Source organism: Eutrigla gurnardus (assembly GCF_963514095.1).
Source record: "Eutrigla gurnardus genome assembly, chromosome: 11".
NCBI classification, from domain to species: domain Eukaryota; kingdom Metazoa; phylum Chordata; class Actinopteri; order Perciformes; family Triglidae; genus Eutrigla; species Eutrigla gurnardus.
In genome coordinates this window covers 18,375,700-18,392,157 of record NC_139925.1, presented here as the reverse complement: position 1 = coordinate 18,392,157, position 16,458 = coordinate 18,375,700, and the positions used below count along the sequence as shown (strand labels likewise).

The window sequence follows — 16,458 nt, the reverse complement described above, 5'->3', positions numbered from 1 at the left end:
TCTGTCTTGTCAACAGCAATTCCTGACTTCAAATCCCTGCAGCATTTCAATAACAGTTCATTTCGTGACATTATTTACCCACCATGTGTCTCAAAGATACTTGCTTACTGAATATTTTTCTTTAAATATTCTTTCTTCATTTTGAACCAAAAACAATTTGAGTCAATTGAAGTGATATTAACAGTTTGGACCAACTAGAAAAAGTAACAATTGAAACATCAGAGAAAGTTCATCTCACAGAGGCGCTGTGGCTTAGTTGGTTAAAGCACCTGTCTAGTAAACAGGAGATCCTGGGTTCAAATCCCAGCAGTGCCTAACTGACTGAAATTATTATGTCAGGTATGTACACCTATCTCCTGCACAAGATTCATTGAGCACAATGGAGCTGATGAAATTGGAATGTTGAGAAATGATTATAGTGGGTTGGGCTGCCTGTCTTGTCAAGAGCAGTTTCTGAATTCAAATCCCTGCAGAATTTCATCATGTTAATTTTGTCACATTATTCGCAAATTCAAAGCTTAGTGAACTCCAGTTTCTAATGAACAGGAGGTCACGGGTTCAAATCCCAGCAGCACCGCTTGCTGTTCTCTTCTCGTATAAAACACCCCAGGAACATCTACAGTTTGCACCAACTAGAAGAAAGTAACAATTGAAACATCAGAGAAAATTGCTCTCACAGAGGCGCTGTGGCTTAGTTGGTTAAAGCACCTGTCTAGTAAACAGGAGATCCTGGGTTCAAATCCCAGCGGTGCCTCACTGACTGTAATGATTTTGTCAAGTATGTACACCTATCTTCCGCACAAAATGAAAAGTATCCAAATTCAATAATTGAGCAAGATGGAGGTGGTGAATTTGGATAGAAGACATATTTTACAGTGGTTTGAAATTTCCGTCTTGTCAACAGGAGTTCCTGACTTCAAATCCCTGCAGAATTCCATTAACCTATTAATTTTGTCACTTTAGTAGTAAATTTAAGGCTTAGTAAATTCATGTTTCTCAGAGGAAGTAAGTCCCACAGAGGCACTGTGGCTTAGTTTGTTAAAGCACCTGTCTCGTAAACAGGAGATCCTGGGTTCAAATCCCAGCGGTGCCTCACTGACTGAAATGAATATGTCAAGCGTGTACACATATCTCCTCCACAAAATATCCATAATTCATTGAGCACAATGGAGCTGATGAAACTCAAATTAAGATAAATGATTATACTGGGTTGGGCTGCCTGCCTTGTCAACAGGAGTTCCTGGGTTCAAATCCCTGCAGAATTTCATTATGTTAATTTTGTCACATATTAGTAAATTTAAGGCTTAGTAAATTCAATTTTCTCAGAGAAAGTAGGTCCCACAGAGGCACTGTGGCTTAGTTGGTTAAAGCACCTGTCTTGTAAACAGGAGATTCTGGGTTCGAATCCCAGTGGTGCCTTGCTGTCTGCTGTGATTATGTCAAATACATGATGCTTGTCTACCATGGAAAAGCCGAAACATCCTGAACTCAGAGAGAAGAAGCCAAGTGATGAAATTGAAATGAAAATGTATGTTTATAATGGGTCTGTCTTGTCAACAGCAATTCCTGAGTTCAAATCCCTGCAGCATTTCAATAACAGTTCATTTCGTGACATTATTTACCCACCATGTGTCTCAAAGATACTTGCTTACTGAATATTTTTCTTTAAATATTCTTTCTTCATTTTGAACCAAAAACAATTTGAGTCAATTGAAGTGATATTAACAGTTTGGACCAACTAGAAAAAGTAACAATTGAAACATCAGAGAAAGTTCATCTCACAGAGGCGCTGTGGCTTAGTTGGTTAAAGCACCTGTCTAGTAAACAGGAGATCCTGGGTTCAAATCCCAGCAGTGCCTAACTGACTGAAATGATTATGTCAGGTATGTACACCTATCTCCTGCACAAAATTCATTGAGCACAATGGAGCTGACGAAATTGGAATGTTGAGAAATGATTATAGTGGGTTGGGCTGCCTGTCTTGTCAAGAGCAGTTTCTGAATTCAAATCCCTGCAGAATTTCATCATGTTAATTTTGTCACATTATTCGCAAATTCAAAGCTTAGTGAACTCCAGTTTCTAATGAACAGGAGGTCACGGGTTCAAATCCCAGCAGCACCGCTTGCTGTTCTCTTCTCGTATAAAACACCCCAGGAACATCTACAGTTTGCACCAGCTAGAAGAAAGTAACAATTGAAACATCAGAGAAAATTGCTCTCACAGAGGCACTGTGGCTTAGTTGGTTAAAGCACCTGTCTAGTAAACAGGAGATCCTGGGTTCAAATCCCAGCGGTGCCTCACTGACTGAAATGATTATGTCAAGTATGTACACCTATCTTCCGCACAAAATTTAAAAAGTATCCAAATTCAATAATTGAGCAAGATGGAGGTGGTGAATTTGGATAGAAGACATATTTTACAGTGGTTTGAAATTTCCGTCTTGTCAACAGGAGTTCCTGACTTCAAATCCCTGCAGAATTTCATTAACCTATTAATTTTGTCACTTTAGTAGTAAATGTAAGGCTTAGTAAATTCATGTTTCTCAGAGAAAGTAGGTCCCACCGAGGCACTGTGGCTTAGTTGGTTAACGCACCTGTCTCGTAAACAGGAGATCCTGGGTTCAAATCCCAGCGGTGCCTCACTGATTGAAATGAATATGTCAAACATGTACACATATCTCCTCCACAAAATATCCATAGTTCATTGAGCACAATGGAGGTAATGAAACTCAAATTAAGATAAATGATTATACTGGGTTGGGCTGCCTGCCTTGTCAACAGAAGTTCCTGGGTTCAAATCCCTGCAGAATTTCATTAACCTATTAATTTTGTCACTTTAGTAGTAAATTTAAGGCTTAGTAAATTCAAGTTTCTCAGAGAAAGTAGGTCCCACAGAGGCACTGTGGCTTAGTTGGTTAAAGCACCTGTCTTGTAAACAGGAGATCCTGGGTTCGAATCCCAGTGGTGCCTTGCTGTCTGCTGTGTTTATGTCAAATACATGAGGCTTGTCTACCATGGAAAAGCGGAAACATCCTGAACTCAGAGAGAAGAAGCCAGGTGATGAAATTGAAATGAAAATGTATGTTTATAATGGGTCTGTCTTGTCAACAGCAATTCCTGAGTTCAAATCCCTGCAGCATTTCAATAACAGTTAATTTCGTGACATTATTTACCCACCATGTGTCTCAAAGATACTTGCTTACTGAATATTTTTCTTTAAATATTCTTTCTTCATTTTGAACCAAAAACAATTTGAGTCAATTGAAGTGATATTAACAGTTTGGACCAACTAGAAAAAGTAACAATTGAAACATCAGAGAAAGTTCATCACACAGAGGCGCTGTGGCTTAGTTGGTTAAAGCACCTGTCTAGTAAACAGGAGATCCTGGGTTCAAATCCCAGCGGTGCCTCACTGACTGAAATGATTATGTCAAGCGTGTACACATATCTCCTGCACAAAATATTCAAAATTCATTGAGCACAATGGAGGTGATGAAACTCTAATTAAGATAAATGATTATAGTGGGTTGGGCTGCCTGCCTTGTCAACAGGAGTTCCTGTGTTCAAATCCCTGCAGAATTTCATTATGTTAATTTTGTCACATATTAGTAAATTTAAGGCTTAGTAAATTCAATTTTCTCAGAGGAAGTAGGTCCCACAGAGGCACTGTGGCTTAGTTGGTTAAAGCACCTGTCTTGTAAACAGGAGATCCTGGGTTCGAATCCCAGTGGTGCCTTGCTGTCTGCTGTGTTAATGTCAAATACATGACGCTTGTCTATCATGGAAAAGTGGAAACATCCTGAACTCATAGAGAAGAAGCCAGGTGATGAAATTGAAATGAAAATGTATGTTTATAATGGGTCTGTCTTGTCAACAGCAATTCCTGAGTTCAAATCCCTGCAGCATTTCAATAACAGTTAATTTCGTGACATTATTTACCCACCATGTGTCTCAAAGATACTTGCTTACTGAATATTTTTCTTTAAATATTCTTTCTTCATTTTGAACCAAAAACAATTTGAGTCAATTGAAGTGATATTAACAGTTTGGACCAACTAGAAAAAGTAACAATTGAAACATCAGAGAAAGTTCATCTCACAGAGGCGCTGTGGCTTAGTTGGTTAAAGCACCTGTCTAGTAAACAGGAGATCCTGGGTTCAAATCCCAGCAGTGCCTCCCTGACTTAAATGATTATGTCAGGTATGTACACCTATCTTCCGCACAAAATGAAAAGTATTCTAATTCAATAATTGAGCAAGATGGAGGTGCTGAATTTGGATAGAAGACATATCTTACAGTGGTTTGAAATTTCTGTCTTGTCAACAGGAGTTCCTGGGTTCAAATCCCTGCAGAATTTCATTATGTTAATTTTGTCACATATTAGTAAATTTAAGGCTTAGTAAATTCAATTTTCTCAGAGAAAGTATGTCCCACAGAGGCACTGTGGCTTAGTTGGTTATAGCACCTGTCTTGTAAACAGGAGATCCTGGGTTCAAATCCCAGTGGTGCCTTGCTGTCTGCTGTGTTTATGTCAAATACATGACGCTTGTCTACCATGGAAAAGCGGAAACATCCTGAACTCAGAGAGAAGAAGCCAGGTGATGAAATTGAAATGAAAATGTATGTTTATAATGGGTCTGTCTTGTCAACAGCAATTCCTGAGTTCAAATCCCTGCAGCATTTCAATAACAGTTAATTTCGTGACATTATTTACCCACCATGTGTCTCAAAGATACTTGCTTACTGAATATTTTTCTTTAAATATTCTTTCTTCATTTTGAACCAAAAACAATTTGAGTCAATTGAAGTGATATTAACAGTTTGGACCAACTAGAAAAAGTAACAATTGAAACATCAGAGAAAGTTCATCTCACAGAGGCGCTGTGGCTTAGTTGGTTAAAGCACCTGTCTAGTAAACAGGAGATCCTGGGTTCAAATCCCAGCAGTGCCTCACTGACTTAAATGATTATGTCAGTTATGTACACCTATCTTCCGCACAAAATGAAAAGTATCCAAATTCAATAATTGAGCAAGATGTAGGTGGTGAATTTGGATAGAAGACATATTTTACAGTGGTTTGAAATTTATGTCTTGTCAACAGGAGTTCCTGACTTCAAATCCCTGCAGAATTTCATTAACCTATTCATTTTGTCACTTTAGTAGTAAATTTAAGGCTTAGTAAATTCAAGTTTCTCAGAGAAAGTAGGTCCCACAGAGGCACTGTGGCTTAGTTGGTTAACGCACCTGTCTCGTAAACAGGAGATCCTGGGTTCAAATCCCAGCGGTGCCTCACTGACTGAAATGATTATGTCAAGCGTGTACACATATCTCCTGCACAAAATATTCAAAATTCATTGAGCACAATGGAGGTGATGAAACTCTAATTAAGATAAATGATTATAGTGGGTTGGGCTGCCTGCCTTGTCAACAGGAGTTCCTGTGTTCAAATCCCTGCAGAATTTCATTATGTTAATTTTGTCACATATTAGTATATTTAAGGCTTAGTAAATTCAATTTTCTCAGAGGAAGTAGGTCCCACAGAGGCACTGTGGCTTAGTTGGTTAAAGCACCTGTCTTGTAAACAGGAGATCCTGGGTTCGAATCCCAGTGGTGCCTTGCTGTCTGCTGTGTTAATGTCAAATACATGACGCTTGTCTATCATGGAAAAGTGGAAACATCCTGAACTCATAGAGAAGAAGCCAGGTGATGAAATTGAAATGAAAATGTATGTTTATAATGGGTCTGTCTTGTCAACAGCAATTCCTGAGTTCAAATCCTGCAGCATTTCAATATCAGTTAATTTCGTGACATTATTTATCCACCATGTCTCAAAGATACTTGCTTACTGAGTATTTTTCTTTAAATATTCTTTCTTCATTTTGAACCAAAAACAATTTGAGTCAATCGAAGTGATATTAACAGTTTGGACCAACTAGAAAAAGTAACAATTGAAACATCAGAGAAAATTGCTCTCACAGAGGCGCTGTGGCTTAGTTGGTTAGTTGATTATGTCAAGCGTGTACACCTATCTCCTGCACAAAATATCCAAAATTCATTGAGCACAATGGAGCTGAAGAAACTGGAATGAAAAGGAACTATTTTAGTGGGTTGGGTTGAGTTCAAATACCTGCAGAATTCCATTATGTTAATTTTGTCACATTATTAGTAAATTCAAAGCTTATTAAATTCAACTTTCTAATGAACAGGAGGTCACGGGTTCAAATCCCAGCAGCACCGCTTGCTGTTCTCTTCTCGTATGAAACACCTCAGGAACATCTACAATTTGGACCAACTAGAAGAAAGTAACAATTGAAACATCAGAGAAAGTCAATCTCACAAAGGCGCTGTGGCTTAGTTGGTTAAAGCACCTGTCTAGTAAACAGTCAATTTTTTATTCCTTGTCGAAAACAAAACACCCCCTCCTCCTCCTCAGAAAGTAAAATACACTTTTTTTTAAACGTTTCTCCGCTTCACGCTTCTCTCCAGACCTGGCAACCAATGCCTTTGAACCCCCTATAACTCATTTCATCATGCTAAATATGGCTGTCAACTGTGTCAATATCTAATATAAATACATTATGCAAATACCCCCCTAACTGCTTTCATCCATCTGTGACACAACACTTCCAACCTCCACTACTTAGGAGACAGGAGGTGTGGATCATTTAAAACAGCAGAGTTTGTAGAGAACAATCATTGTTCGAGAGCATCTTTGACTATGGCTCCACACACAGCTCCTTTGAGACATCCAATCCACTGATGGGTGTCCTAATAGTATTGCATGAAATTGGTTGGTAGTAGCTGTTATAAGCAAATATTATATTTTGCTTTACAGGAAGAAAAATATTGTTGCATTATGATATAAAAAATATTTAGAAGTTGTGTTTTGTATTTTTTCAAAAACGTTGAATAGGACCGGAGGCCCTTCTCATTTAATCTCGATTTTAATTATGCTGGCCTGAATGCAAGATAATCTGCAGAAACATATATTTGCATTCATAATTAATTAAAACCCCCAAACCATATCTCAATAAAAAAAAGTTAAGGACTAAACATGTTCTGGCTCGTGATTAGTGAATGGACCATGTTCTTGTACACAATCTGGCAGGTTACCATTTAATTCACGGATGATGACGGTTGTGTTCACCTCGTATCTCAGGTGCTCTGCAGACGGACACCGCCCACCTGCTGCTGCTGCTCCCCGCCCAGGAGGGCCGCTCCGTGCACCAAACTCAGTGCAAACCCTGAAAGTAAAAACAAACCGTATGTGACACTTTAAACCTCCTGAGCTCCTTTCAGGCCTAAAACGAGGCAAAACGCAGCAGCTTCAGCGGGTGAAAGTTGCCGGTGTGTGCTGGGTTGAGGGAGCTGTGAGCCGGAGGGCGGGCGGTGCAACTTGTTGCCGGCTGCTGCTGCTGCTGATGAAGATGAAGATGATGGGATTAGGGAGCAGTGGCACGCGGGACACAACCGTTTGAAAGGTGAAGAGTATACCTGCTGCCGGTTTTTGTCTGCCTGCTGCTCCGTGAACCGTCACACACCGAGCGGGACTGCCTGCGGTGATCCGGCTCCGGTGCCCGGGCCGGGGCAGAGAGCATAGGGAGGCCGAGGGGGAGGAGGGAAGGAGCGGGTGGGTGTTAATGGTGGATTATCATTAGCGGGGTTTTTATTTAAAGAGACAGGACTGCAGGTGACAACTGATATAGATCCAGTTTACACTGTAAACATTTTTAAATCAACTCATTATCCCCCTCATCACTTCATATTTAGGGTTCGGAAGAAATGTTTAAAACTGGTTAGTTAATGCATACTAATTACACTAAATGTAAAAATACATGAAGTAGTTTTCTGATTTATGGAATGTGAAAAATAAAATGTTTACCTACATTTGAACACAACCCTATCAGCTTAATACGCTGAATAACACAGTTCAAGTCAACCAAATGTATGCTTGTTTATTAACATGTTCATTGTTGGTGGTGGAGTCCACCATTCCTGTGTTGCCTTCATATACAAGAGGGACTGACAGGAAACGCTGTAGCATGTTACCCATTGTTAATGTATGTGATTTGAACTGACCAGCCTCACTTTTTACTGCTAATGCTCGGCTGCTGCTGCTGTATATTAAAGCACTTGAAACTTGAGGTGGGTTTTATTTTGAAGCTGCCACACAGGAAACTATTTGTCACTGAGGTTAGCACCACAGCTAGCATGGCTCTGTCTGCAATATCCACCAGCATCTCTGATGTGTGAAAGTGACAGTTTGCAGTTATTACAGCCTGTAAATTAGCAAATTGTCACATCTATTACTATATACGACAGCTTATGAAGGTATATATTTATGTAGGCTACTGTATGTCTCTGCAGTGATGATGGTACAAAAAAGAGGTGCTTACAGTGAATATTAGATATTTATTTAGAAAAATAAATAAGAGCAACACTGAACAGGAAACAAATCTACGATAAATCATCTTCCTGTGTTCCAACGTAAGTCTTTAGACTAGAAACTTAAATACACCAGAATTGATCAAACTAACACATCTATTTATATCCAGTATCATTACTGAGATTTACATCAAACTGCTGCCGCATTATGCTATTAGGCTCATTTCTTCATTCGGATGCTAGTAGATGAAAAGATGAGGAAACCAGCAGTTACGCTGAGTGGCTTGTGCTACTGCAGGCCTCAGAAAGAAAGGTCTCAGTGTTTGAAGACCTGTAAGCGTAACTATTAAAACTTAGAATATATAAAAGAAAGTTGTCAAAGCAGCTTCAAATTTGTGTTAATCTAATTTGTTACAAGCCCAGTTTATCTCCACAAACATTGTGATAAAGGTTAGCTTACGATTTAGCTCCTAGCTAATAGTTCACTTTTACCCAGCCGAACTGATGAAAACTGTAGCAGAAAACTTGTCATGTGTTCTTTATTACCTTGTAGAAACATTCAAAAAGACTGTTGGGGAATGCACAAATAACTTCACTCAGACCAACAGGTCATATGGGTTTATCAAGAGTTGTGTTACAATCAACAATTATGTCCCTTTTCACCCCGTACTAACACCAACAACATCACAATCACATTTCACTAAACTGTCCCTCAGCAAAGTACACACTTTAAATATGCAATCAAGGAGAAGAAAAGAAGAAAAAACACAACTGGAAAGAAAAACACAAACTGAACAATAGGGAAACATTTAAAATAGCTTGTTTTTTAATAAAAGTGCATTTGCAGGCCTCAGGGCATTTCAGATTCAATGAGATAAGGAGACACATTTGAATTAATTCAGTCTGACATTTTAGAAAATCCTATTGATTGTATTGATCCCAAATACGAGAAGAGAGGGGGAAACTGCAGCTATCAAAAGAGCTAATGAATTGATGGCGAGGATATCCCATATTATTGTGCAGTTACCTTCCTTGAAAAGTAATTTTAATTAGCCATTTCTCCTTTTCAAGGCTCCTCATACCTGGAACAAGTGTTCTGTTTGTTGGTTGTCTCTGGTTTTGATCCGGTTGTTTGACTCTTAGCTGCCCATTTAACATAACAGATTAAAATTTAACTGTTTTCTAAGACCAAAGCTATGATTGGACAATCTCTGTTTAGGTGAGGGGTTTAGTGAACCGTCAACTGGAAGGCCTAGATAAATACATCAAAAGCAACAGACAACAAGAATACAAACAGGAAACACAGTATTGTTGCTGTAGAAAAATCGCATAGTGCTCCACAAAAAAAAAAAAAAAAAAAAAAAAAAAAAAAAATCCATCTCAACTCAAAAAGTCATCTCATATTAATTGTTTTCCTGAAACACAAGAACACATTTGCTAAAGGGCCTTCACCTGTCTCAGAGGAACTAAGTAAAATAAAATAAAAATGATGGCTGTTTAAATCCATCTGAATCAGGGATTTTCTTTGGGTAAAACAAGTAAAAAAGTTTGACTTCAGAACTATAAAAGAAATGTCATAAGACATCATCTTCTGATACAATGTTAAATATCCTACACAGCCACATAGGTTTTTTATTTAGTTTGCCTGATTGGACCTCTTACTCAAGACCGTGAAGACTCTCTTAGTACGAACACTTCTATACGCAGAATAACTAAAAACTACTGTGTGGGAATGCAGGGCCGCTAAAAAAGGTTTAACATAATAAAAGTATAAAGGTTAAAAGGTCAAAATAACTAATTAGTATTATTAGAGTGATTTTAATTTTCTAACCAATAACTCACAGCATTTTAAAGAGCAACGTACTCTGGTTTTGAGTTAGTATAATATGCTCTCAGTCTCCAATTTAATAATAATTATGTCATCTAGATCAATAAATCTGTGACATTATCCATTGTGCCCTGCGATAGACTGGTGACCTGTTTAGGGTGAACCCTGCCTTCGCCCAATGTTAGCTGGGATCGGCTCCAGCCCCCACCGCGACCCTGAATACAGGATAAGCATTAGACGATGGATGGATGGACATTATCTACTGTCAAGACACAGTCATGTTGACTCAGATCTGGGTCCACCAGGTCCGATCAGTTTGAAATGACAATCTTTTGTGTAAAGTTACATTCTGCAATAACTCACAACGGGCAAATTGATGAGAAATCAGTTGCTGCATTGTTTGCGACCGTTATCTGCCCCGCCTCCATCTTTGATTCCCAAAAGATATTGCGCTATAATGATATAACATCGCAACATGCCCCCCAAATATTGCAGGTCTGCGAAATGTGCCCTTTTTTCAGAGAGGGGAGACATGATAAATCTTTTTGTTATTATTATTATTATTGATGAATTAATTTATTGTTTTTTTTTCTTGTATTTTCAAAAATTGTGCTTCCTGGCAAATGGACCTTCATTTATATAGCGCCTTTCTAGCTAACTAGCTGCTCAAGTCGCTTCACACTACTTTCAGTCACATTTATACGTTCACACATTCATGATTCATGATGCACACGTTCAGAGGAGCCGCCTGCACATCAGGATCTAACTCATTCATACACATTAACACTCCGATGACGCAGCATCTGATACTGAACCCCCATCCCAAGGATACTTCGGCATGTACACTGGAGGAGCCGGCTCGCTCTACCTCTGAGCCACAGCCGCCCCAAAATAAATGAGTTTGAGCAAAGCATGGCGATGCCTTTGCCTGGCAGCAATTACTAGTGTGACGCCCCTTGTTGATGCCCTTCAGTTACCACCGACTCTAATCATTTCATTGTTTTATTTCCTGTTAAGCACCTTGAATTGCAGTCTTGCACATAAGGCGCTATATTAATAACATTTGATTAGATTGTAATTGTGTATGGCTATTAGCGCTGATCTGATGAATTGGGCTCTTTTTCCAAAGAGGCCAGTTTGCAAAGAAAGGGGCTAATTTTGTGTGCAAATGTCTGCATATTAAATAGAATAGGAGTACCGAGATGCTACATGCTTGGCAGCACAGTTAGGGGTGTGTTTAACAATTTGTGTGTCCATTGAGAATTATATGCTTTCCTTTTGTCTTATTTGTGCAGGTTTAATAGCCAGAACGACTGGGCAGTCCTTTTGTGAATTTGTATGTTTAATGTCTTCCCTGTACATTTCGCCTTTATTTATATTATTAATATTATTATTATAATAACGGCAAATAGTATGCATCCTAACCCCGCTTGCATTTTTTCGTCTACTCCAGGGTTGTTTTCATACTAAATATCGACTGAAAATAGAGGGACTCTGGTGCAATGATCCAATGTGAAAGGTGTGTGTTCAAGCTTATACGAGGTGTTCAGTTGCTCTTTAACTGATAATACTTGAACTGTGTGTGCTGTCATCAGTAAAACCAGTCCCTGTCTAAAATCTGTGTTCTAGTAAAAACTAAACTAAAAATAAATAGAAAATTCTTCATCCATTTGAGGTGTAAAAACTGTTCTCTAATAATGACTTTGTTTAAAACTTTGTTTCTGATCTACAGGTGAACCCCGTCTACTTCTAAACATGCGATAGGACGTGAGCTGGTCTCATGGCTGCAGGTCCTCTATCCAGACCCGGGCCTGGTGTTCCTGTTATTGGCTTTTGGCTGTCTTGGGGCGCTCAGTACAGGAACCATTTCGTCCAGTGGGAAGGAAGGGGCTGGTCTCTGAGGTGATGACGATGCTTGGGATTCGTCCAATCGTGCCTCTCCTCACATGGCCCTCTGCAGCATCTGTCTGTGAGACAGAAAATTACCGTTATCATCACATTATTTTATCATAATAAATATTTAGCTTTTAAATATTTAGATAAGGAGAGCTTATGTATATGAAAAGCTATCAGTCATGTTGTGGTTTTCATCTGCAGCGGTCCAAAGAAAGCAACGTTTCAGCTGACCTGAAGTAATTCTTGGTTGGTTTCATCTTATAAGTGACACATTGAGTCTGATTTTTTTTAGGTTAATACATCTCTCCGTACAAATATTATTTGAACACCAGAATTGTATCATTAATGTCAGAACATTAGTAAATAGAAAATTACTGCTGAGAAAACATTTTGGGGTGTATAGTCTTAAAATTTGGAAATAAAGAAGCACCATGACACTGAAACTTTACTTTGTCTTGTTTCTTTGAAGGGGACAGTTAACATGTTTATAACTTTGAGTGTTTGAGAGTTCATTGTTTGTGCTGATGAATAAATCAGACAGTACTCACATTTGGGATGCTGCCTCGTTCACTGAGCCCTGCCATGGACATATCAGTGTCAAAGGATGTCTGGAATAAAAGTAAACATGTAACCATCCTTATTGAGAAACCAGCATCCTGCAGCACCAGCAATGATGGAATTCTCCTTTTCAACACTTCCTGCCACACTAAATGCAAAAAAGAGTTTAATACTAATAAAACACACATTTCCAATCAATTACCCAGACTTTTAAAATGCCTTTAAAAAAATACAGATTCCAGTCAATGATTAACATCAAAAGGAAAAGAGGGATTTTCTGGTCCGTGATGAAATTCACATCAAGCAGATTAATGAGCACAAAAATCACAGTGCAGCAGAAGAAGAAAGAAAGAAAGCAGATGTTCTGCTTTCACCAGACTACCTCCACTGACCCTCAATCCCCTTAACTTCCCCTCAGATGACATCCCTCTCCCTGGCTGAGAGTAACATTAATGAAGACACTTTTGAAAAAGTCTGCAAATGTCCTGCTGTTAAAGCCTTCTCCAGCTGTTGTCATGCAGCCTGAAGATCGACCCAGACAAACTCTGATATATAAAGCCTCAATGTGCAAAGTTTCTCTTGTAGTAAGTTTACATTTTTAGTTCTGCCCTCATCAGCACAAAGACGACCACCTCTGATTCTTATACTATCTGTAGACATATTGAGTACTGAAGGAGCGTGGTCAACTAGGACTCCCAGGGTGCATTTCATCAACTCTTTGCAAAACAACAACAAAACAAATAAAACATTCAGTCGTTTTGAATCAGTTCCCTTTATGATTTTGGATCAGTTTAGGATGAATTCAGTAGCCACAGCCATGGGTTAAGTGCTTTTGAGTGAGTTTAGTTAGGGTTGGTAAATATACAGTACATTTCTGGAGAATTTCTAAGGAAAGTTAAGCTCAAGAATGTTGGTTATATTGGACAATTTCAATAAAATAATAATAGTAATAATAAAATATTGTTTTTAATAATGAAATTATTGGGGAGGAAAAACATATATAAAAAACAATACTAGATCTAATGGCTTGTTCTGTATGGTGTTGTATGGTGTTTATTAACACCTGCTAGTACCTCGCTTCTAACATGTGTTTTACCATCTCACAATCAGCTGTATTTCTTAAGGAAACTTAAGAAGACAAAGTTTGTGTGCCAAATGTTTGTCTTTTAACTTTATGGAAGAGCAATAAAAAACATCCTGACGGAAAACATTACAAACTGGTTTGGGATGTGCAGGCCAGGACAGAAGGGCTCCAGGTGAGTAAAACCGCCCAGAACATTGATACCCATCTACCAAGCACCATGACATTGGTGAGAAGAGCTGTCTGGGAAGAGGTCAAAGGTTATGAAAGACAGTCTGTTGACCCCGCTATCGTCTGGCCAACTACACAGAAGTATCAGCCATCTTCCAGCAGCTACTTTCTTCAGGCTGTGAGACTCCTGTATTCATCCTCCACCCTAAAAATGCCTTTCTGTGTGTTTTTAGCCCAGTGCGCCTACAAACTGCTGGTTGTGCAAAATGACAAAATGTGCTACCACTGTAGTCCCTGTCTCCTCAAAATTACATTTGCATACGACAATACTGCACTGAGAATTTTGCTTCACAGGAAACTTATTGTGTTGTGTATCATTTGCTGTTTTGCTACAGGGCTGGAAAATCTTCAAAGCACCAACAACCAAATGGAAAAGGACTTAAGAGTCTTTAACCTTTTCGAAGATGCCCGAGTCATGGTTCTTCATCTTGGACTTGAAGCTGGAGGAGGGTTTGAAGTCTGGGAGCTCGGCTGTGTCCCTGCTGATGTCACAGGACACCTGCCGGCTGGCCGGTCTGGAGCCCATACTGGACGGGTCGGCCTCTGTGTCCGTCAGACCCTGCAGTGCAAAACACACACTTTGACGCACACACACTCTTCTTCACATCACTGCGTACGATGTCACAGTTCACGTGGATCCCGGCTCACCGATTCGCTGTCGGAGGCGGAGGAGAGGCGGGACTTGCGGTAGCTCTGCCGCTTCAGCTGGTTGCTGATGTCGGAGGTCTGGCTGGTCACGGTGGAGCGGCGCGTTGACATGAAGCTACTGCTGGTCGAGCGGAGGTCACGAGGATGAACGCAGAGCAGCATGCCAAGACATGGGATGTACTTAGCTAACGCTATCCTGCACAGAGAGAAAGACAGAGAGAGAGAGATCATAACACCATTAGACAATGTGGGTAAGTGCCTTTAGCTGTTGGGCCAGTTGATAGAGAGCCCAAAGGGACACCAAAGGTTCCCTCCAGTCAGCGCACTGCAAGCACGGCAGCCCGCCAGGCCTAAGTTGATGAAGGACCAGGGATTTACTTTTCTGTTTGAGTGTGTGTGTGTGTGTGATGGACGGTGAGTATGACGTTACCTGTAACATTAGAGCTGTGAACGTAATGCAGTCATTGCTCTACATTTCCTTCATAATGGCGTAACATGTCATTGACAGACATCCAGGGTTATATAAGCTGTTATTTTTTCTATCCTGCAGCTTTAAGAACTCATCGTATGTGTTTGCGTGTGTTTCATTCTGTCCAGTCCAGTTAACATTCAGGTTAATGGAGCAGCGGTTAGTTCAGCTCAGGCTTACAGTGCCCGCGGAGCTTCCCTTGATCGGATCAATTCACTGGGCTACAGTCACGTTAAGTGCAGGCAAATTCAACAGAAATCACCTCATCTTCATTGGTAAAAGAAACGGGAAGCTTAGCATCAAAATGTGTGCAGAGGTTCCGGGTTATGCAGCAGGCAATAGGCAACGTGTTGCTTTAGCAGAGCTCTTCTTCAAATTTTACATTAGAAATATAAGGTTAGTCTAAAGTTAGTATTTTAGAATTAGATCAGGGACTATCAGCTGAACATAATACCTCTTCAATCTAACAACTGAGTAGACAGCACCAGAGAAAATGTTTAAACTCAATATTTAGAGCTCATTTGCACCGTTGTGGTTCAATAATGATCCAGAGTCACTTGTGGTGTTCTGGACTGACAAAGATAATAGAACGTTCCAACAGGATTCACTCCTGCCATGCTGTAGGGATATTTGAATTCTTCTACTTTTGAGGCCAAAACTTTTTCAAATGTAACCAGGTGCCCTGAGTAGTGTGCAGATATCCACCAGGTGTGTCTGCTATGACCACTGCTGTTATGTTTGATTGAATCAATACAAACCACAATTGGCTAACCGCCTCCTCTAGACACCAAGTGTATCATCATGCTTTTCACTCACGTGTCACACAAAGGATACATTCTTATTTTAATCTATGTAGATATCTGTGCAGGGTCTCAACTCCTTCTCACAGGCGTAACAGCCACTTGTATTGTTTATTTAGGCTTCAAATCTATCTTTTAGACAATACCCACACGCGTGCGTCTCTGGCCATTGTTGATTGATGCACTAGGTACCCCCCCCCTAGCATTAGTTTCAATGAGTCGGATGGTGTGTCAATATAAACGCTCATGACATGAGTGGTGGCCTTTCAAAATAAACTTCCGTCTTCACAGGAAGTTAGATATAGGCCACAAAACCCCCAAAATGTTTTTGTGGAACTTGACTTACTAATGACTACAGACCGACGACTCACGTCACCAGCGAGTAACATGTAAGTCACAAGTAACTAACAAATCAGGTGACTCAGGTGACTAACGAGTGACGTGACCACTAATGCAGTGGGAGGGTTTGCATTGGAGTTTGCTGAAAACCCAGTGCATTGCATACAGCCACTGAAAGGGCCGTCGATTTATGTTGGAGGGGGGCACTGACCACCCATTTGTAT

At 39.8% G+C, this 16,458-nt stretch overlaps 2 protein-coding genes across 5 annotated transcripts in view; both read right to left on the bottom strand.

Moving 5' to 3' along the window:
* LOC311020485 (LIM domain-binding protein 3-like) overlaps nt 1–7,260 on the bottom strand; it is a 95,070-nt gene extending 87,810 nt beyond the window's left edge. The window contains exon 1 of one of the 3 annotated variants that reach the window (XM_084020531.1): nt 7,147–7,260. The gene's annotated coding sequence lies outside the window, so the exon portion shown is untranslated. The other 2 variants (XM_084020532.1, XM_084020533.1) reach the window with 2 other exon arrangements.
* Nucleotides 7,261–11,053: 3,793 nt separating this feature from the next.
* Nucleotides 11,054–16,458, bottom strand: part of LOC311020488 (melanopsin-A-like) — a 37,343-nt gene continuing 31,938 nt past the window's right edge. The window contains exons 9-12 of one of the 2 annotated variants that reach the window (XM_084020536.1): nt 14,627–14,822; nt 14,373–14,537; nt 12,657–12,716; nt 11,054–12,179 (exon numbers count right to left, since the gene is read on the bottom strand). In XM_084020536.1, the coding sequence (XP_083876662.1) occupies nt 12,036–12,179; nt 12,657–12,716; nt 14,373–14,537; nt 14,627–14,822 (565 nt within the window). In that variant the 3' untranslated portion in view covers nt 11,054–12,035. The remainder of the gene's footprint in view (nt 12,180–12,656; nt 12,717–14,372; nt 14,538–14,626; nt 14,823–16,458) is intronic. The other variant, XM_084020537.1, reaches the window with a different exon arrangement.